The sequence below is a fragment of the Hyperolius riggenbachi genome, chromosome 3 (genome assembly GCF_040937935.1).
Source record: "Hyperolius riggenbachi isolate aHypRig1 chromosome 3, aHypRig1.pri, whole genome shotgun sequence".
NCBI classification, from domain to species: domain Eukaryota; kingdom Metazoa; phylum Chordata; class Amphibia; order Anura; family Hyperoliidae; genus Hyperolius; species Hyperolius riggenbachi.
This window is the reverse complement of record NC_090648.1, coordinates 160,102,680-160,124,177: the sequence shown is the minus strand read 5'-3', so window position 1 is coordinate 160,124,177 and position 21,498 is coordinate 160,102,680. Positions and strand designations below refer to the sequence as shown.

The following is a 21,498-nucleotide window of genomic DNA, read 5'->3' as shown; positions in this document are numbered from 1 at the left end:
ATATATATATATATATATATATATATATATGTATACACATACATACATACATACATACATACATACATACATACATACATACACACACTGTGCCTGCCGAGGACTGGCGGATTTCTGTGCTGAAAACTGAAAGCTCAAAATACACTTGTGATTTACTTACAAATGAGGGGGAATTAGACAGACTCTTCTCTCTAAATACACACAGGGTTCCTTTTTTCTCTGTTTTCCCTGTATCCTGCCCAAGAGCTCAGGTGCACTTTAAAGGGGAACTTCAGCCTAAACAAACATACTGTCATCAAGTTACATTAGTTATGCTAATTAGAATAGATAGGTAATATAATCTCTTACCCAAACAGCAGCAGGAAAAATCTTCGCGCAAACACACTGAGTGTAGCCACTTCCAACAACTTATTCAATCACAGCAATAAATGCACGGTTCTGCTCCTGGCGTTGGGAATGTACAGCAATCTAGATAAAAAAGGAGCGCTCCATAGTGCATTACTGCATAAAAGTTTTTAAAGGACTTACGAGGCCAAAATGTCTAAAAAAAGCAAAGTACCACGCTACCCCACTGTAGCGTGGATCGGAGGGGTTGGGCGTAGAGCTGCGCAGCCGCACTCGCGGCCAGGCGGACTGCGCAGCCGCGGCCAATGGAAGCGGCCATATTGAGAGCGGCACGAGAGCCCGACCCGGCCTGGGGGGTCGGGGTCGGCGCGAGGGGCGATCTCAGGAAGGGGACCCGGCGGAACTGCACGGAGGGCGCGGACGGCGTCCTCCGTGCATTTAAACAGCTTACAGGTACTTTGCTTTTTTAGACATTTTGGGCTCGTAAGTCCTTTAATCGCAAAATAAAATTATACTCACAAGATGTAAGTCAATATGCGCTTGTCAGCGGATCACCACTGCTAGATCTCCCCTTGGCGGTTCGTCCTTCCGCCTCTGTGGCCAGCAGTGCGTACTTCGGTCGGACGGGTGCTCGTCTCGATAGGGGTGGGCGGGGTTAGGTCCTGGCGTGCCTATAGCGTCATTACGCGTTTCGGCGCTTCAGCGCCTTCGTCAGATCAGCTGAAGTGCCGAAACGCGTAATGACGCTATAGGCACGCCAGGACCTAACCCCGCCCACCCCTAGCGAGACGAGCACCCGTCCGACCGAAGTACGCACTGCTGGCCACAGAGGCGGAAGGACGTACCGCCAAGGGGATATCTAGCGGTGGTGATCCGCTGACAAGCGCATATTGACTTACATCTTGTGAGTATAATTTTATTTTGCAATTAAAAACTTTTATGCAGTAATGCACTATGGAGCGCTCCTTTTTTATCTAGATTAATCTCTTACCCACCCTGTTTTAAAAGAACAGGCAAATGTTTGTGATTCATGGGGGCTGCCATCTTTGTCATGGGGGCAGCCATCTTTTTGGTTGAAAGGAGGTGACAAGGAGCAGGAGACACAGTTCCAACTGTCCTATGTCCTGATTACCCCTCCCAGCTGCACACACTAGGCTTCAAATGTCAAATTCAGAATGTAAAAAAAAAAAAATTGCACCAAAACAACAGAACGAGAACAACAAAATCAGAAATCCCATCATGCTTTGCACAGCATCAGGGGAAAAAAGCCCGGGCAGTTTTCTTCTGTGCAGCTAAAAATGAGGCTTGTGTAAGAGAAACAAAGTTCTGATGCTGTGAAACTGTTAAAGAAACACCAAGCCTTTTCAGTGCTGTTGGGTCGATTTTTAGTCCAGAGGTTCACTTTAAGGCAATGAGATGACATGCAGATAATGTAAATCTTAAATTAAATTTCAAAACAACTTAACACATTCAGTGTTGAAACTGAGAAACACTACCTAATTAAAATTATTGATTAAAGCTCCCTTTATTTTAAGCACACAGAGTAGGTGTATAGGAATGCAACTGAAGCGAGAAGTATATGGAGGCTGCCATATTTATTACCTTTTAAACAATACCAGTTGCCTGGCAGTACTGCTGGTCTATTTGGCTACAGAAGTGCCTGAAAACCCGTGATCTGCTGCATGCTTGTTCACGGTCTATGGCTAAAAAGTATTAGAGGCAGAGGATTTGCAGGGCAGCCAGGCAACTGGTATTGCTTAAAAGGATATAAACCTGGCAGCCTCCATATCCCTTTCACTTCAGTTGTCCTTTACTATTTCCCTTTATTTTCCCAATATTCTCCCATCCAGATGCATGGTCATCGGACTGGCAGCTCCCTGCAGTCTTGCAGCATCCAGGGTCTAGACTATATGAATGTTTACATCTGGTACAGATTTGTCATGAAACAAACAAAGAAAACATTTTGCAGCAGTGGTGTAGCTAAAGAGCTCTGGGCCCTGATGCAAGTTTTACATGGGCCCCCCCCCAAGCACTCTATATATAAATTTATACGGCACACCAAAACCTGCTAAGGACAACCACAGTGTCTGAGGTGCAAGAAGGGAATGGGGAACAGTGTGTTAATGATTACCACTATTCAAAGTAACTATAAAAGTGATAATTATGAGCACAGGACCAATAGAGAGCTAATACTGTAGTTGAGAGAGGGCCTCTTGGGGACCCTCTGGCCCAAGGCCCCGGATGCATTAGATATCTCTGCACCCCCTATTGCTATGCTCCTGTTTTGCAGGATAATAAATATGGAAGAACATGCAAAATGTAATATTTCTTTACACCTCAAGCATGAAGTACATCTCCTCACTTGTTTCACCAAGTAGAACAAGAAATTTCCACGGCTCCACCCACTACCAGGGGCGTAACTAGAAATCACTGGGTCTGGGCCTCCCTGCAAAACTTTGGATGGATCCCCCTTCCGCCGAACAGCATCTTTCCCCCACCCCGAGCCAATGTTATTCAATTGGCTAGTGCACCCAACTTTTTCCTCAAAACTTTGTATGATTACTTATCAGTGGCTGAGCTGATGCATTCATTAGAACAATAGTGCAGAGAGCAGAAAGTTTTTTTTTTCTCTCCTTGCCCTTAGTTGTCAGTCTCTCAGGTCAGTGCCCCCTGTGGGTTCTGTACCCTCTTGCGACTGCATTCTTTGTAGGGTCTTTTGTTACGCCCCTGCCCCCTACCCTGAAGTGATGCCATACATGAGGAAGCAATCAAGTTATCCTCCCTTTTAAGAAGGCATACCTCCCAAATTTATGAGAGGGACACTTAAGCCATGCCCCTGTCATCTCTAACCACACCCCCAACACACCTCTAGTCATGCATTCCATAAAGATTTCACAAGAAAAATATATTTCACAATTCAAACCACACTGGTCCTTTCTATCTTTCATATTAAAATGTTTAAATAAAATAGCAGTTTAAAGTGTGGGACTAAAGTTTAGAGTCAAACATTTTTCAGTAGAAAAATATTTTTATATAAATCTGTACATCAGTCCAGAAAAAGGGACGTATGCGGAAGAAAGAGGGACGTATGCGGAAGAAAGAGGGACATATGCGGAAGAAAGAGGGACATATGCGGAAGAAAGAGGGACATATGCGGAAGAAAGAGGGACATATGCGGAAGAAAGAGGGACATATGCGGAAGAAAGAGGGACATATGCGGAAGAAAGAGGGACATATGCGGAAGAAAGAGGGACAGAGGAATTGGGTTTCTAAAAGAGGAACAGTTGGGAGCGATAAGAAGGTAACAGTATTGCACTACTCTTACTAGAGGGCTTGGGCTGGCTGATTGCACTATAAAACATAGGCATCAGGTGAAATAGTCCAAATAAAGGGAGGAGTTTGCATTACTGTCTGCAGTTCCACTGACAAGAGTGTGATCTGTTACATACCAACAGCGTATTGAGGATTTTATTTTAGATTATATATACCGTAATTTTTGAACAAATGATATTGCAGTACCACAATGTAAAAATGTTCACAATAGTGGTCCTTTAAGGCATTATTAACTGTTTTGAGATTAAATCACTAGTTGTACTTGGCTGTGCAGGAAGGGTGAAGGGGTGCAATTCCAGAATCCTTAGGCCCGGTTCACATTAGCGGTCGCCGTCCGGAATCGCCGGACCGCATGCGGAACGGACGGAACAGACGCACGGCATAGCAATGAAAGTCTATGCGTCCGTTCACATGCGTCCGTTTCGTCCGGACCGGAGCCGGACCGGATCCGGACTCCGGCATAAGATCCAACATGCGCTATTTTTTGGTCCGGCTCCTCCGGCAGACGTATCCGGAGCGGAGCCGGACTGTTGCATCCGGCCAATACAAACCAATGAGAACCGGAGAGCGCACAACACACTGGCTATAAAAACCGGACGTTCTACCCCACTTCCTATGCTTTTTCTAGTGGCCATTTTGGATGGGGACCACATGGGCCCAGCGTTCACAGAGTGGAGCAGCAGGGATTTCATGCTGGAGCTCTTTGGCAGCAACATGTCTGATGATATGTCTGATAACGAGGAGGTGAGGCCTTCTCCCCACATAGTAGAAGGTGAACAACAGGAAGAAGAGAATTCCCAGGTACGAGTAAAAAATGACTGGATCCATGGTCCCAACTGCAGTCTCTGTATCCACGGATGGTCTCCACACGTCCACCTGTCTCCAACAATGACCCCAGAGCTTCTGCTGACCTCCCAGACCCCAGGTATTTACAGGTTGTTATCTCTTTAAGAAACCGGATCCGGACCGCAACCGTGTTCATACCGCACAGAAAACGGATGCAAACGGACCAGATCCGGACCTGATCCGGATAGGAACCGTACGGATTAGGTCCGGTCCGGATCCGGTGCGGTCCGGACATCCGTTCCGGTTTTTACAAAACCGCAAGTGTGAACGGGGCCTAAGCCTCAACTGTAAAGCCCAATCTACACGATACGATTCTTTGTGCAATTCGATTAAGATTCTATTTACAATCCGATTAAATCCGACATGTCCGATCGGGATTCGATTCAATTCGATTTGCCATTTCAAAACAATGGGAAATCGAATTGAATCCCGATTAGACATGTTGGATTTAATCGGATTGTAAATAGAATCGTAATCGAATTGCACAAAGGATCGTATCGTGTAGATGGGGCTTAAAGTGAAAAGGGTTGGTTGTGATAAGACAAGGGTGATAGATGAACATCTGATGCTGTATTGAACAATGCAATGCTGCATTTTGATAGATCTTCAACATTTAAATTGTAAGGGGAGGAGGTGCCCCAAGAATAATAATAATAAAAATAATAAAAAAAAAAATAGAGGCCCAGTGTGTATGCTGCCAGATGTCTAGTGTTTGAATTTCAGCTAGTGTCACATGACAGGAAGAGGAGAAGACTCGAGAAGGAGGAGACCTCCTGAAGTAAAACCACCAGACACGAGAGGACACACATCAGCGGGGCAAGTGAGAGTACTGCCAACACTCTGCGTCAGTTGTCGCTAAATCAAACTAAACTACGCCAGTGATGCACTCCCACCCTGCCAGCATTAGCAATTTCTAGAAGATTTGATCACGTAGAATCTGCCATATTTTGACAGCTAAAATCATGTAGTGTATGGCCGGCATAAAGTGTACCAGAGACAGAGGGAAACAAAGTTTTATGCATACCTGGGGCTTCCTCTCTGGTTTCCTGCACATCGCCACCTTTGTTAACAGCCTGTACAACTGACCAGACCAAGAAGTCTATGGGCAGACTATGTCTAAGCACATCAATATTTCCAAAGATGCAGGCAAACCTTTCATTGCACAAATATGAATTATACACAAGTTTCTTCAAACATCTCATTTACAAAACTGCAAAAACGGCTTTTTGTCAGACTGGGATAAAACAGAAGGACACACAGGCAAAAGGTCATATGCTGTGAAGTATGCACAAATGGACAACTAGCCAGCCTTCTGTTTTTAGCAACCGTGGCCTGTTTACATCACATGCCAGAGAACAGATGTCTATAAATCCACAAGTAAATCATGAATGTTAACTATGCACAGTAAGTGACGTTCTGACCAAGCCTAATAAGTCTCTACTTCCCAGATAACTGCAGTGCTCATGCTAACTACTAACTAGGCACATTTTAAAATGGAACACCAGCCTCAAGTATCTCTAAGATCTTTTTACAATGGAAGAAAAATGCCTGTTGTGCGGATTTCAATCTCCTTCCGCAATCAGTGTTACCACTCACATCCTACAGGGGCCCATACACTTATCGATTTTCCCGCCGATATACAGCCAATTCGATCACTGTGATCGAATCGGTTGTAAAAATCGTTGTGCAAACGCTGACCGAACCGTCGATTCCCGTCATTCCTGTCTGTGCTGAAGATTTCGCTCTATCGCCGGCGGGTCGGGAGTGCGTCGATAGCGGCGTTCGAATGCCCGACGACCAACGCAATACAGCGGCAATACATTACCTGATCCGGCCGGCGCGAGTCCCCGCTGTCACCGCTGCTTCTTCTACCCCCTGGGCTCAGAGTCCAGCAGGCTTCACTTCTTCTTGTCCCGGCAGGAAGTTTAAACAGTAAAGCGCCCTCTACTGTTTAAACTTCCCCGGACAGGAAGTACAGTGAAGCTGGAGCAGAGCGCGGAGAAGAAGACAGCGGAGACCGGGGGACTCGCGCCAGCCAGGTCAGGTAATGTATGCGGGGGGCGGCAGCTTTACAGATGGTGAATCGATTTCATGCTGAAATCTATTCACAATCTGTTTGCAGTAAAGGCAGCCATACGATCCCTCTCTGATCAAATTCGATCAGAGAGGGATCTATCTGTTGGTCGATCTGATGGCAAATCGACCAGTGTATGGCCACCTTAACAATCACATGAATTGCTCTTATGCTGAGAATACATGGTTTGTTTTTTAAGTGATTAGACGGTTCGATAGATAATTTCCGACATGTCTGATCTCCCGTTCGATTCTTTCGCCACTCAATTTCTGATAGAAGTGAATGGAAAAACATGAGAAAAACTAGCGGAAGATAGAGAATCGACTGCAGAATCGAGCAGCAAAAACGGTCGAGAGGAGAAACACACGGCAGAAACGAACCGTGTATTCCAAGCATTAGCCTCCCTGCTAAAGTACAACTGCAGCATATTCTATAAAAGTAACCTCCTAGATATACCATATTTTTTGGACCATAAGACACTCCGGACCATAAGACACACCTAGGTTTAGAGGACAAAATCCAGAGAAAAGAAAAATTTCTAAACTTGGGTGCGCCCATGGTGCAGGGGCATCTTGTGGAACTTCTCCACCCAAGCAGTCTCTGTAACGCCCTCCCAAACACTACCCTTCCTGCTCCTACTTCCAACAAACCTCACTGCCGCTACTTCTGCAACAACCTCACTGCCACTACACTGAACACCAACCTTCCAGCTCCTACTTCAACACAATCAATTTTTTAATAGACAAAACACACACACACACACACACACACACACACACACACACACACACACACACACACACACACACACACACACACACCATTGGGCTAAGCAATAGTGGCTAGATACTCTAGAAAATGATACAATTCTATCCACTGCCTTGATTCACAAAGTAGATGGCACCATGCTTTATGCAATGATTTCTCATATCTCAGTTATCTAGCACAGTGCTGTCCAACTGGCGGCCCGCCAGGCCTCCTGCTGCGGCCCCCCTGCCGCCTGCTCTATGCTGTGGCAGCGCAACTTAAAAGAAGAAAAAAAAAAAACTTTCCCCCATGCTGCGGCTGCAGACTAAATATTTACAACCTCCCCTCTCTTTGTCCCCCGTTCTGCCACCTCTAACACACCTCAGATCGGCGGCGGCGGGGGCAGAAGATAGGAACCAGCCACATCAGCGCATGGCAGCCACACGGGGGACTTTAAGTGCAGGAAGTGGCCGATGATGTCACTTCCTCCATTCAAATTCACCGCGCGGCTGCCATGCGCCGGTCTGACTGGCTCCGATCTCCTGCCTGCCGCTGCCGATCTGAGCTGAGCTGAGCCAAATTCCACACAACAGCAGCATGCTCTGAGCCTGTCTTCTGCAGCCAGCGCGAGTCCTCAGTCTTCAGCCCCGTCCTCTGCCGCCTCCTGGTTCACGCTCTGAGCCCATCCATCTTCAGCCGGTGCAGTGTAACGTGATCAAACACTGCACCAGCTCACTTCAAGCCCTGTCCTCTGCCGCTTACTGGTTCACGCTGTCATACGTGACCTCATAGCTACTTTAAAATTCAGTGCCAATCTGAGTGCATTTTGTGGGCAGAACTGCGGCCAATCTGAGTGCATTTTGTGGGCAGAACTGCGGCCAATCTGAGTGCATTTTGTGGGCAGAACTGCGGCCAATCTGAGTGCATTTTGTGGGCAGAACTGCGGCCAATCTGAGTGCATTTTGTGGGCAGAACTGCGGCCAATCTGAGTGCATTTTGTAGGCAGAACTGCGGCCAATCTGAGCGCATTTTGTGGGCAGAACTGCGGCCAATCTGAGTGCATTTTGTGGGCAGAACTGCGGCCAATCTGAGCGCATTTTGTGGGCAGAACTGCGGCCAATCTGAGTGCATTTTGTGGGCAGAACTGCGGCCAATCTGAGTGCATTTTTTGGGCAGAACTGCGGCCAATCTGAATGTATTATGTGGGTAAATCTGCGGCCAATCTGAATGTATTATGTGGGTAAATCTGCGGCCAATCTGAATGCATTTTGTGGGTAAATCTGCAGCCAATCTGAATGTATTATGTGGGTAAATCTGCAGCCAATCTGAATGCATTTTGTGGGTAAATCTGCAGCCAATCTGAATGCATTTTGTGGGTAAAGCTGCAGCCAATCTTTGTGTATTTTGTGGGTCAAGCTGCAGCCAATCTTTGTGTATTTTGTGGGTCAAGCTGCAGCCAATCTTTGTGTATTTTGTGGGTAAATCTGCAGCCAATCTGAATGTATTTTGTGGGTAAATCTGCAGCCAATCTGAATGTATTTTGTGGGTAAAGCTGCAGCCAATCTGAATGTATTATGTGGGTAAATCTGCAGCCAATCTGAATGTATTTTGTGGGTAAATCTGCAGCCAATCTGAATGTATTTTGTGGGTAAATCTGCAGCAAATCTTTGTGTATTTTGTGGGTAAAGCTGCAGCCAATCTGAATGCATTTTGTGTGTAAATCTGCAGCTAATCTGAGTGTATTATGTGGGCAAATCTGCAGCCAATCGGATTGCAGTTTGTGGGCAAATCTGCGGCCAATCCGAGTGCATTTTGTGGAGAATCTGCAGCCAATCTGGTTGTACTTTGTGGGGATTCTGCTATCACTCTAATTTCATTATGTGGGGAAATCTTCTGTATCCCGGGGGGGTTGTGTCGGTCTGCCGGCTCTCCACCATGTGGTCTGAAAAAAAAAACGGCCCTCCATGCCCGTGAAGTTGGCCAGCACTGATCTAGCATAAACTGTGTTGTGTGTCCAGATATTAGGGAATTCTCTCAGCAAAAAAAAACAAAACAAACAAAAAAACACTGCAGAATCCTCTGAATGCTTTTACATAATTTGGTCCAAATATAAAATGTAAAGGACGTACTGACATGTATGTTGTACAGCCTACTGGAAAATCATCCAAGTGATCATTAAGAATTTTAAAACAAGATACCACTTTTTACTCTGGTCTGTTCACCCAGTCAGTGTTCGAAAAACTGCACAAAATGATTCAGTGCATCTTCAAAGAGACAGTTAATGTTTATTTCAAAACCTGACAGCTCAGAAATAAATGTACCCAACTGGGATATATAAATGATTCTATTAGAACAACAATCTGGTCAACATCTGTCAAAAGAGAAGCACTTCTGGTTTAGTGAATGATCTGCACAGATAATGGAATAAACCAATGTCTTCAAAAGCTAAATACCTGTAAGATATTTCAGACATGACAACTGTTTTCAACAAGACTTTTTCAAAAATTCTATGTTATGAATGGCTCCTAAAATGAAATCTGGACAGCATATCAGTTGTTCAAACTTCATCCAAAAGAACTTGCGCTACTAAAAAACATACTGCAGTAAAATAAACTTCTTAAAGGTAACCAGAAGTGAGTGTGATATAGAGGCTGCCATCTTCATTCTCTACTAAGAATGCCAGTTCCGCACAGGTCATCCAGTTGCCTGGTCTAATGGCCCATACTCACGGGCTATTAAAGTGGCCTGTCGCCAGCACACGTGAGCGCGTGCGCGACAGGCCGGCAACAGCTCGTCGCCAGGTCCCTCCGCGTACACACGCGGAAGAGGGACCAGCAGTGCGACGGAAGCTGTCGCCGACGTTCCTCCCCTCTCGCCGGAAGCGTCGTCTATTTCAATTATGTTGCTGTCGCTAGTCCACATACTCACGCGGACTAGCGACAGTTGTGGCAGAGTTTCGGCAGCAACTGTCGCCAGGCGATTGACCGCGGTCAATTGCCTGGCGACATCAGCGACGAGTGACGGTTCGGGGTGCGCGCCCGTGCAACGCCTCATACTCACGGGCGACCTGTCGCCGCAACACGCGCGCGCCGCATGTTGCGCGACATTTGTAGCCCGTGAGTATGGGCCATAATGGGCGCAAGTGTGAGCTGCTGAAATGCCGGGAGGCCTTAAATACTATTCCTACTCTGAGTAGTAGCAACTTAGAAGGAGAAGTAATTCGGGGTCCACCGATCGTCAGCACCCAAATTACACTTTAAATCCTGCTGCGCCATTCTAGACGTATTCAAAAGGCTATGGCAGCACCCAGTCTAGGCACAGCTGGGGGCAGAGTGTGCCGAAGTGACCGGCTCCAATGCCAGTTGCCTTACTTATGAGCTGATGCTCTCTCTAATACTTTAAAGCAATCCTGTGACTTGTAAAAAGTGAAAGAAAGTACCGTAAGAAACTTAACTCGATGGAGGGATGATCCACATGCTTGTCTGATCCTCCTGCAACCCACCGCTTCTCGCCAGGTCCCTCTTCTTCACAGGTAGGCTCCCGTCCATGTAGAAGTGTGGCCGCACTGGGCAGGCACATAGATGGCCTGTGGGTACATGAGCAGCTCCTTGCAACTGTGCAGGCCATCTGCACACCTGTGCAATGTAGCCATGCTTATGCCTTTGCCCAATAGGTTCAGAGGGTGTAAGCACTGGAACAGGGAGCTGGGTGGAGACAAGGGAAGCCTCTGGATTGCCCAGAGAGGATTCTCATTCAAGTCAAGGATACACTTTAAGTCACTGGCCCAAGGATACACTTTAAGTCACTCTGCTCTGACTCCACTGGCTACTTATCCTTGTTGCAGGTGTGAGACTTAAAAACGAAAGCCAAAGCTAAGCACAGACGTCCAACATCTGACATGGTTTATAATGGAATGAAGATGGCAGCCTTCTTATCCCTCTTCCCTACAGGTTCCCTTTAAGGCTGTTTTACTGACTATGGGCCTACAAAGCTTAATGCCAGTGCATTACTGACAAGGTGTTTTATCAGAAAATCTTACATACGGTAAGTCCTTCCCCAGCCGCTCCATTCTCCCATGGTAGACACCAAAATTCTTGTCCAGTTGTTCTCTTCTACACATGTGCGACCCAGCCACGCATGAGCAAAAGAGGACGACTGACCCCAGACTGACAGAAATTCCAGCGGCTACCACAGGAGAACAGAATGGCCGGGGAGGACGGCAAGGGAGCCAACCAACCACACGGGGCTGGAGGAAGCCCAAGGTAAGTATAAATAATGTAGTGTGTATCGTCTTAGGTGCACTTTAACAAGGCTGTCAAAGACACCCAAACCTATACATGGCTTAAACAAGTTTATATACACAGAACTGAAGCAATACTTCCTAAATGCTGTACAGGTTTCAAGAGCAACAACAGAGACAATATTTGTGATTAATGCCAACAATGCAGTTTCCATGGTTAGTGAATACAAAGGTTTGTTTGTTGTTAAAGGGATAATTCTGTGGCAATGTAAATATTTTAAGACTTTGATCCTTATGATTCTACTGTCATCTCAACTTTGGTTAGTCATGTATTACCTCCAAAATCTTTGCAGTAGTTGAATAAAGCCTTCCCAGATAAAGATTACCACAGATATATTCCTCAGAACACTTTCTTATTGAAAATGCTCACTGCGCAGCTGACAATCTGCTAGATTCTTGACAAAGTCAGCCCTGACAAGCCATCTCTTCCAAGTTTACTTTAGTGTGTGCATGTGTCACGCTCACCATCTTTTGATCCAGTGGTGGGTCTTTCATTCTCCACTCTGCCCACTAATGCCGTTCCTAGAGGCCGGCCTCGAGAGTGTCCTCATGCTACCCTCCCGGATGCCGTTCAGGGAAGCGCGTGGCACCTGCAGGCCTTTGTGTGCACAGCAGGGGGGAGGGGGGGAGGGGAGTGCAGAGTCACAGTACTGTTGCAAAGGACCCCGCCCCCCATCAGTCCACTCTGTCAGGTTTCCCTTCCAGGTCATCCCATCAATGACTCCCAGTCCTTGATCAGTATTCTCTTATGGCTTATTCCACCACTCTCACCATTCCTTCTCGTCAGTAATACCTTATGGTTTATTTCAGCAGTCCCTTCAGTCCTACCTTACATTTACCCTTGCCCAATTCTTCCATTAAGTCTGCCCAGCTTATCCTTCCCATACTGTAGGGTTGGCCCTCCTGTTCTTCCCATCACTAGTGGGGAAATTGCGAGGATTTAGTGGACATTATATACACAGCCCCTCTGCTGAAGATAGTTTAGTAAAGTTACCCTTATATAAAGAAGAAACCATTAGACCTGGCACAGCTATGACATGTGACATTTATCAGGATCATAAAGTGATGTAATCTGGTCATGATTTTGTCTCTAGCACACCAATAACCTTCCTCCAAAGCCTACGCTAAGCACAATGCTTTTCTGTGCCGGGCCCGAAATAGAAACACAAACTGTAGCCAACAAACAAAGCAAAAAAGGGAAGAAGGGAATGAGGCAGGAGGCAGTAAAAGGTACAAATGCAGCAGAGCTTTCATAATCTAGGAGCCATTTCCAGCAATAAGGCAGAGAATGTCTTTTCCACTGAAACTGGCCTCCATTATTCTCTTGTACAGGCACATAAACTGCCATTAATAATGTACCTGGTTAGATAAGAATATGCTATGCTGATTAAAAATGAATGGATAGGCTTTGATGTCTTGAAAAAGGTATAATTGCCTGAAATCAAACGCAGACAAAAAAAATTCATTTAAAAGTCCAACTCTAGCCAACTTTTTTCCCTCTATAATAAAGTCAGCAAAGAATCGGGCCATTTCGGCTTGTTACTGCTGCTTCGTTCTGTGCATTACGACATCTGAGATGAACAGACAACCAATCTATTAGTAGCTTCGGTGACCCAGGCTTGAATCTCGGTTCTTCCTGTTCAGTAAAGAGTCTTTGGGCTAGACTCCCTAACACTGCTACTGCCTACTGAGCGCACCATAGTGGCTGCAACTCAAGCGCTTTGAGTCCGGCAGGAGAAAAGTGCAATATAAATGTTATTTGTCTCGTCTTATTTCTAATGGTGCATACACATGTTCTATTACTGTAGGGCTTGATCCCCTACAGCGACAGTCCGGGGCCCAATGCTGTAGAGATGCATTGCTAGTCTACAGACTAGCAACAAGTTTTGTTGTTTTGCAGGAGGAGGGCCCCCGGTTTGGCACAGGAAGCAGCATGGAGTGGGCAGGGTGAATATGAAAACAGTGTCCCTGGCCTGCACTTGGCGGGGATGATCCACGAGGAAGATTGTTTGTCAACACATTAAAATTGTATTGCCGTTTCTGCCCCTGGTAGGTGGAACTATTCGTTTTTACTAACCTGAATTGTTCCTATGAAAAAAACAAAGTGCTGTCTAACCTGGTTTCAAACAGAAATAAGACCTGAAATGTTGAAATTATAAACGCTTTGCTCTATACAGACAACCAAAAGGTTTTAGATGAAGTTGGGCTTGAAATGGAAACAATAATTCAATTTAGGGTTGACCAACCAAATGTTTAAATGACACTTAACGTGAAAACGATATGGCGACTGCCATATTTATTTCATTTTAAAGAATACCAGTTGCCTGGCTATCCTGCTGATCTCTTTGGCTGCAGTAGTGTCTGACTCAAACCTGAAACAAGCATGACGCTAATCCACTGACATCTCATCTGCATGCTTGTTCAGGGTCCACAGGTAAAGGTATAAGAGGCAAAGGATCAGCAGGACACACAGGCAGTTTGCTTTGTTTAAAGGGAATCTTACGTCAAATAAAGATTTTAACTTGCCTCAGGCTTCTTCCAGCCCCTTAGACTTCTACTGTGCTGTACTGTACTGTACTGTGTGGGGTCACTGACGATACCTGGAGGGGATCAGAAAGAGGTTGTGGGCACAGTAGGGGGCTGGAAGTAGCTCCAGGTAAGTTAAAAAAAAAAAAAAAAAAAAAAAAAAAAAAACTTTTATTTGACTTAAGATTCCCTTTAAAAGGAAATATTTCAGCTTCCATATCTTTCTCACTTCAGTTGTCCTTCAAGGGATTACAACCCCCAGAATGGCCATTTACACAAAAGCCATATATCTTAAAGGGACTCCGAGCAACTCTCATGGGCATGCCTTTAAGCCAGACGACTTCAACAAAGCCGTGCTATGACCCCTCTGGAGGAGCCTCTTGCAATGGCCATGCGTGTCACTTCCTCTTCCTGCTTCATTAAGTGATTCTTCTAACAAAGAAGACAGGGGTGACCCGGATGTTATAACATAGCCAAGATGACAGCTGCGATTTTTAAACTGAAATCGAATGAAAACTATTTGGTGTAGAATGGTGATTCAGGCATCAAATGAAAGAGGAGAGCACAAGCTACAGAAAGGTATGCATCTTTAACTACTTTGCGGTACTGGTCGGAGCCTTAAAGGCATGCCTATGAGAGGTGCTCGGAGTCCCTTTATGATAATTCATGTTTAATAAGCAAGTGTAAGAACAAGTTATAAATAAGGATACACACCTGGAGCAACTGACTGCAGCGTTGCCGCGTTTAGCCTTCGCGTACTTGCTACATGTCTCTGTGTTGAACCAGTAAAGAGCAGATAAAACACATCAGCCCTCCGTTTGCTCCGCTTATTCAGATGGACGGTAAGGACGCATTCACCCTGGAAAGGAGCAGGAAAAAAAGAACTAGTTAGCAGTGCCGACAGACATCTTTTCAATGATGTAACAGATAGCAGCAGCACAATCAAAACCACAAAAACATCCCTTTCAATAAAACTGAACTTAAAGAGCCCCTGAAGTCTCCCAAAAATGGAGGTTTTTACTTTAAAAACCTCATTAACATTATTGCCCCTCTTAAAACGCAGCAGAACCGTGGCTGAAAAAACCCACAATCACCCCCAACTCACCCCTTACCCGGCCGGCAAAATCCACAACTTTCTTGGGCGTGGATTTTGCTGCCGCCTCTATGCGCGTCAATCAGCACGTATCTCCGCCTCTCCCCCGCCCCTCTCAGTGAAGGAAGACAGAGGGGCGGGGGAGAGGCGGCGATCCGCGCTGATTGACACGCATAGAGGTGCTCTGCCTCTATGCGGAAGGAGCCCGTGATGTACCCTGTGAGAGTTTGGGGTGATTGAGGGCGTTTTCAGCTGCGGTTCTGCGGCGCTTTAAGAGGGGCAATAATGTTAAAGGGGAACTGAAGAGAGAGGTATATGGAGGCTGTCCTGTTTATTTCCTTTTAATCAATACCAGTTGCCTGACAGCCCTGCTGATCCTCTGCCTCTAATACTATTAGCCATAGCCCCTGAACAAGCATACAGCAGATCAGGTGTTTCAGTGGTTCAGACTTTAAAGTCAGATCTGACAAGACTAGCTGCATGCTTGTTTCTGGTTTTATTCAGATACTACTGCAGAGAAATAGACCAGCAGAGCTGCCAGGCAACTGGTATTGATTAAAAGGAAATAAACATGACAGCCTCCATATACCTCTCTTCAGTTCCCCTTTAATGAGGTTTTCAAAGTAAAAACCTCATTTTTGGGAGACTTCAGAGTCTCTTTAACAGGGGCACAAGTTTTGCTTCCAAAGAAACAATTTAAACATTCTGCAGCAAAGGTTCACTAAAATGATTAACCACTTCCTGGATTCTCGGTGCGTATATATACGCCCCTGAATCCTGAAGTGTATACCATGGAAACGGCCGCTCGTATGAGCGGCCGTTCCATGTCAGTTCACGGAGGGTGTCTCCGTGAACAGGGTAAATGTAAACACACGGGGAAGATCTTCCCCGGTGTTTACATGTATACGGCGCTGCTGCGCAGCAGCGCCGTAGAGGAGATCGGCGATCCTCGGCCTCTGATTGGCCGGGGATCACCGGCATCTGATAGGCTAAAGCCTATCCCATCAGGCGCAGGACGGTAATCCGTCCTGCGCCGCTCACAGGGGGAGGGAGGTGGAGGTAAGGGGAAGGAGGCCAGGAAGCGCTGCGGAGGGGGGCTTTGAAGAGCAGCCGGCGGCGATCAGACCCCCCCAGCAGGACATCCCCCTAGTGGGGAAAAAAGGGGGGAAGTCTGATCGCCCTGGCTGCTAGCTGATCTGTGCTGTGGGCTGGAGAGCCCACGCAGCACAGATCAGCACAAAATTTCATGGTGTGGAAGTGGTTAAACAGCAAAGTAACAAGATTGAATGCAGTTCTCCATAGTGTACAGCTGAATACTGTCACTTCAGTGCCTGCTCTAGAAAACCAATTTCCTTAAAGGTGGCCATCAACCATCCTAATATTGAACGATTGTTCAGGCCCATTAATGAAAAGAAACCAACCAATCCAATCAGATCTGAAAAATGGATCGATTCCTTCAATCTGAGCAAATTGGTTAGCTTTCCTTCCATTAGTGGGCCCAATCGCTTCAGACTGATTTTACTATTGAATCGGATGATTGCTCATCTAGAGAATCGTATTGTTAATGGCCACCTTTTAAGAATACAGATATGGAAAAATCTGTCGGCAGCCCTCCCCAAAACCAGGGCTGTGGAGTCGGAGACGAGGAGTCAGAGTCGGAGCAATTTTGGGTACCTGAAGTCTGAGTTAGAGTCAGTAGTTTCAATAAACTGAGGAGTCGGATTATTTTTTTTTTAATCAAATCCATAGCCTTTGTAAAAATTAGACTAAGGGCCGTTTCCATTGTGACACACGTGTCTGCGAGACTCGCGGCGTCACTTCCTGGTGTGCGGATACTGAGACGAATCCCATCAGCCATGCCATGCACAGCTATGGGATTCGCAGCTTTCTGCACCATTTCGGAAGAAAATGTTGGCCGAATCGCTAGCGCAAGCGATTCGGCCGGCTTCGCCATTATACCCTATGGCAGAGTTACTCCACTTAATTTGTCTGCGAGGAAAATGCGGATTCAGCGCGGTAAACGTGCCAGTGGAAAAGGGCCCTAAGGAGTCAGAGCAATTTCGGGTACCTTAAGTCGGTGGTTTCATAAACTGAGGAGTTTGAGTCGGATGATTTTTGTACAGACTCCACAGCCCTGCCCAAAACCATAACCCAGAATTACCTCAGAAATAACCTGCAAACAAGGGTTGCCGTTAGCCCTCCATGAGACAGCAGAAGGCGGTCCAGCCCACAGAAAACAATTTTCGCTGGCTCATGTTCAGCATGGGACAAAACAACAAAGTAACAGATTTTCTACTACATTAAAATGGCTAAGCAGCTGATTGCACAACTGGTAACATGTGCAATATCAATTAAACAGCTGGTTTATAGAACCACTTGAATCCAATTATATTTTTTTTTTCCTAGGGGTAACAAATGCCATTATCCAGTCCATTTTACAAGATCCTTGTAGAATAACCAATAATAACCATTGATGGCACATCCATGACATGTAGGTATTCATAGTAAATCAATTTAATCATATTTCAAATGAGCTGTACGAGTGCCAACAAATCTGTCCACCTCTAAGAAAAGATAAATAAAATCACAATCGCTTTGCAGTGTAAATTGGGTTTTGAGATCTTCAGGGTGAAAAGGCCCCAAATCTGGCCTCAGAAATGTGTTTTGCCTACTGTAACTATCGAGAGGATGGTGCACCTTCCAGCAGGCACAGTAAATACAAGAACAATGTGCTCAGTCGGCTGTGACATTTGGAGATCCGGTGCACTGTATCAGTCATTCAGCCTAGCGCACATACAGGTCTTTAGTGGAAATGTTCACACCGTCACAACTTGCACAGCTTCGAATGAAATTCAGTATTTTCTCTCTTATGCAATTTTAAGCTATGCTCGGATGTTGAGATTTTACCAACATAATGCAGATCTGGTATAGTTTCCTAGATATACCCAGCACTGCAGCTGGACACAGATCTGAAGGACCCTTTTCCACTATCAGCGGTTTGTGATCAGGTTTCCAATGCTTGCAGATCACAAAACGCCAGGTACTTCGTTAAAGAGTAACTGTCAGGCTGCAGAAGCTAATTTAAACCTCTATTCTCCTGTGTTAAACAGTTTAGAAGGAAGCCAGAAAGCCATTAGTGAAGATAAAAATCTCTCTTACCTTTGATGTGTGCTTATCAGAAAAGCTAATTAGACCCAAGAGGACGCAAGCCGCATACTATACTGCAAAGCATTCTGGGGCCCTCCCCTCGGCTGCTAATGAGATGTTACAGCAGCTTGTAATCAGTCCAGCGCGTAGCACTGATAAATCTCCGGGCAGAGTACACTGCAGGAGTCAGCTATTGTTCCTAGCCACATGGCTCATTAATATTCACTGCACACTGTGTTGTTCAAGTACGAGCTTATCTGTGATCAGGAAGCAGGCAGGACATGACCACACATTTGACAGAAAAACATGGAGCCTGCCATGAGCCGTCAGGAGCATCTATCTCTGCATATACTATATACAAATTCTGTGAAATCCAAACGTGGACAGTGAAATGCATATGTAATGTAAGTACAGCCAATATTTAGCTACTGATATATGTGTTTATTTTCTCTGAGACCTTATACCTAACAGCTCCTCTTTAACTAATGGAAACTATGGGGGGTGTTTCCATTAGTGCGCTGCATTTGCGACAAGTGTTCCTGATCGCAATCATCCCAGCAAAAATCACAACCGCTCTGTGATTGCGCCATACACCAGACGGATCATAGCAAAATGGCGGTAGTAGAAAGCAGAAAGAATGCATTTCTTAGGGGAGAAGGGCCCTAATGTCCCACCTCTGTATAAGGATGGCGTTTGTGGTTTGAAACTGATGGCCTTTTGAACACCTTTTATAAACTAATTGCCCTCCAAAAGGCACAGTTCAATGTCCATTCCCCACACAGGCAAAAAACCAAGCATATGTTCTCACCACTAGTTTCATTGAAGGAAGCAACTCTCATTAGCAGAGAAAGATCTTTGATCGCTGCAGCTGAATATGAAATAAACTGTGACCTGGATACATGAGAACTTTCATGGAAAGACAATAAGCTTTAATTTAGAAGATTAGTTTGGGTATCACAAGCCAAACAGAAATTAATTTCTGAAAGTGGCAGAAACAAATCCCGACCCCTCAAGGGATTATGTAGCAAAAGAGAATGAGATGATTCCGTTCAATATTACATCAATGAAAAAGCATCCTGGGATTTATAGTGAATGCACCAGACCCCAAAAATAAAAAAAAATTAAAAGAAACCTACCTGAGCTTAACTTTGGCTACTTTGTTTCTGTGGTTGCCTCAAACCTATAGCACATGACCCCGGTTGTCTCACACCTAAAGAACATGAGGCCATTGCCTCACACCTATAGAACAGGACACTAGTTGTCTCACACCTAAAAAGAAAATGTTTTTGTGTCAATGCACTGCAATGCAATGCAAAAATCTCTGTGCAAGAAAATGGACATATTCTCTGGCTGCCTTGGAAATCTGCATAAACAAAACCTAAATTCCGCCCCCTTTTGCGTTGTCCATCTAGATCAGGGGTAGGGAACCTATGGCTCGGGAGTCATATGTGGCTCTTTTGATAGCTACATCTGGCTCACATACAAATCAGTAAGGGTTGAGTGACTAAACTACACTGCTGAAGCACCACAGCTTAGTGTGGCAGAGCAAGTAACATTTTTAAAGTAGGCTACTGCTGTAGCATGCACTTACTGGCGCTACCCCAAAAGGAACAACATGGGTTTACTAAAGACAGGTCCTGTTTGACTAACATGCTCAGCTTTTATAAGGTAGTGAATGCTAATATGGATATTGGGAATGCTGTAGATGTGATATACTTGGACTTTGCAAAGGCCTTCGACACTGTTCCCCACAAAAGTCTGGTGCAAAGGTTGAGGATGCAAGGACTGGGGAAGAGTCTGTGTTCATGGATAGGGAACTGGCTAATGGACAGAAAACAAAGAGTTGTGGTCAATGGATCGTACTCAAAATGGGAGACTGTTAGCAGTGGGGTCCCACAGGGGTCTGTTCTGGGTCCAGTGCTCTTCAATTTATTTATTAATGACCTAGTAGATGCAGTAGTGAGCAATGTTGCTATTTTTGCAGATGATACAAAATTGTGCAGAATCATCAACTCTCAGGAAGATAGTGTCATATTGCAACAGGATCTGGATAGGATGGCTATATGGGCACATACATGGCAGATGAAATTCAATGTTGACAAATGTAAAGTTATGCATTTTGGACGTACTAATGGTCTAGCACCATACAAAATAAATGGGATACAGTTGGGGACATCAAACTTGGAGAAGGACTTAGGAGTACTCATTGACAACAAGTTAAATAATCGTACTCAATGCCAAGCAGCTGCAGCTAAAGCTAACAACATTTTGGGATGCATTAAAAGGGAAATAAAAACTCGAGATGCTAGCATAATATTGCTCCTGTTTAACGCTCTAGTAAGGCCACATCTGGAATATGGAATTTAGTTCTGGGCACCACATTACAAAAAAGATATTGCAGTTTTAGAGCAGGTGCAGAGACGAGCAACAAAATTGATACGTGGGATGGAAGGTCTCACTTATCAAGAAAGATTAGATAAACTGGGTTTATTTAGTCTAGAGAAAAGACGCCTTAGAGGGGATCTAATTAACATGTATAAATACATCAGAGGGCAATATAATAGCTTGGCGGATGAGCTTTTTGTCCCTAGGCCTTCTCAAAGGACTAGAGGACATGATCTGCGCATGGAGGAAAACGTTTTAGCCATTTATTTAGGAAAGGGTTCTTTACAGTAAGAGTGATTAAGATGTGGAATGCATTGCCACAGGAAGTCGTTATGGCAAACTCTATACCTGCATTTAAAGGGGGCTTAGATGCTTTCCTTGCATTGAAAGACATCCATGGCTACAATTACTAGGTAATGCCTAATGATGTTGATCCAGGGATTTTATCTGATTGCCATCTGGAGTCAGGAAGGAATTTTTCCCTTTAGGGGCTAATTGGACCATGCCTTGTAAGGGTTTTTTCGCCTTCCTCTGGATCAACAGGGATATGTGAGGGAGCAGGCTGGTGTTGTACTTTATACTGGTTGAACTCGATGGACGTATGTCTTTTTTCAACAAAAATAACTATGTAACTATGTAACTATGTAACTATGCTCTAATTGTCCCACTCTGGACCCTGTCAGGTCCAGTGACTTTGTAGGA

At 45.2% G+C, this 21,498-nt stretch overlaps 1 protein-coding gene across 8 annotated transcripts in view; it reads right to left on the bottom strand.

Moving 5' to 3' along the window:
* The window catches only part of AKAP13 (A-kinase anchoring protein 13), a 384,453-nt gene that overhangs the window by 250,293 nt on the left and 112,662 nt on the right, over window positions 1-21,498 (bottom strand). For all 8 annotated transcript variants that reach the window (XR_011030254.1, XR_011030251.1, XR_011030255.1 and 5 more), the window contains one exon: window positions 14,886-15,030. Coding sequence is in view for 1 of the 8 variants with exons in the window: in XM_068275158.1 (XP_068131259.1) it covers window positions 14,886-15,030 (145 nt within the window). In the remaining 7 variants the exon portion in view is untranslated. The remainder of the gene's footprint in view (window positions 1-14,885; window positions 15,031-21,498) is intronic.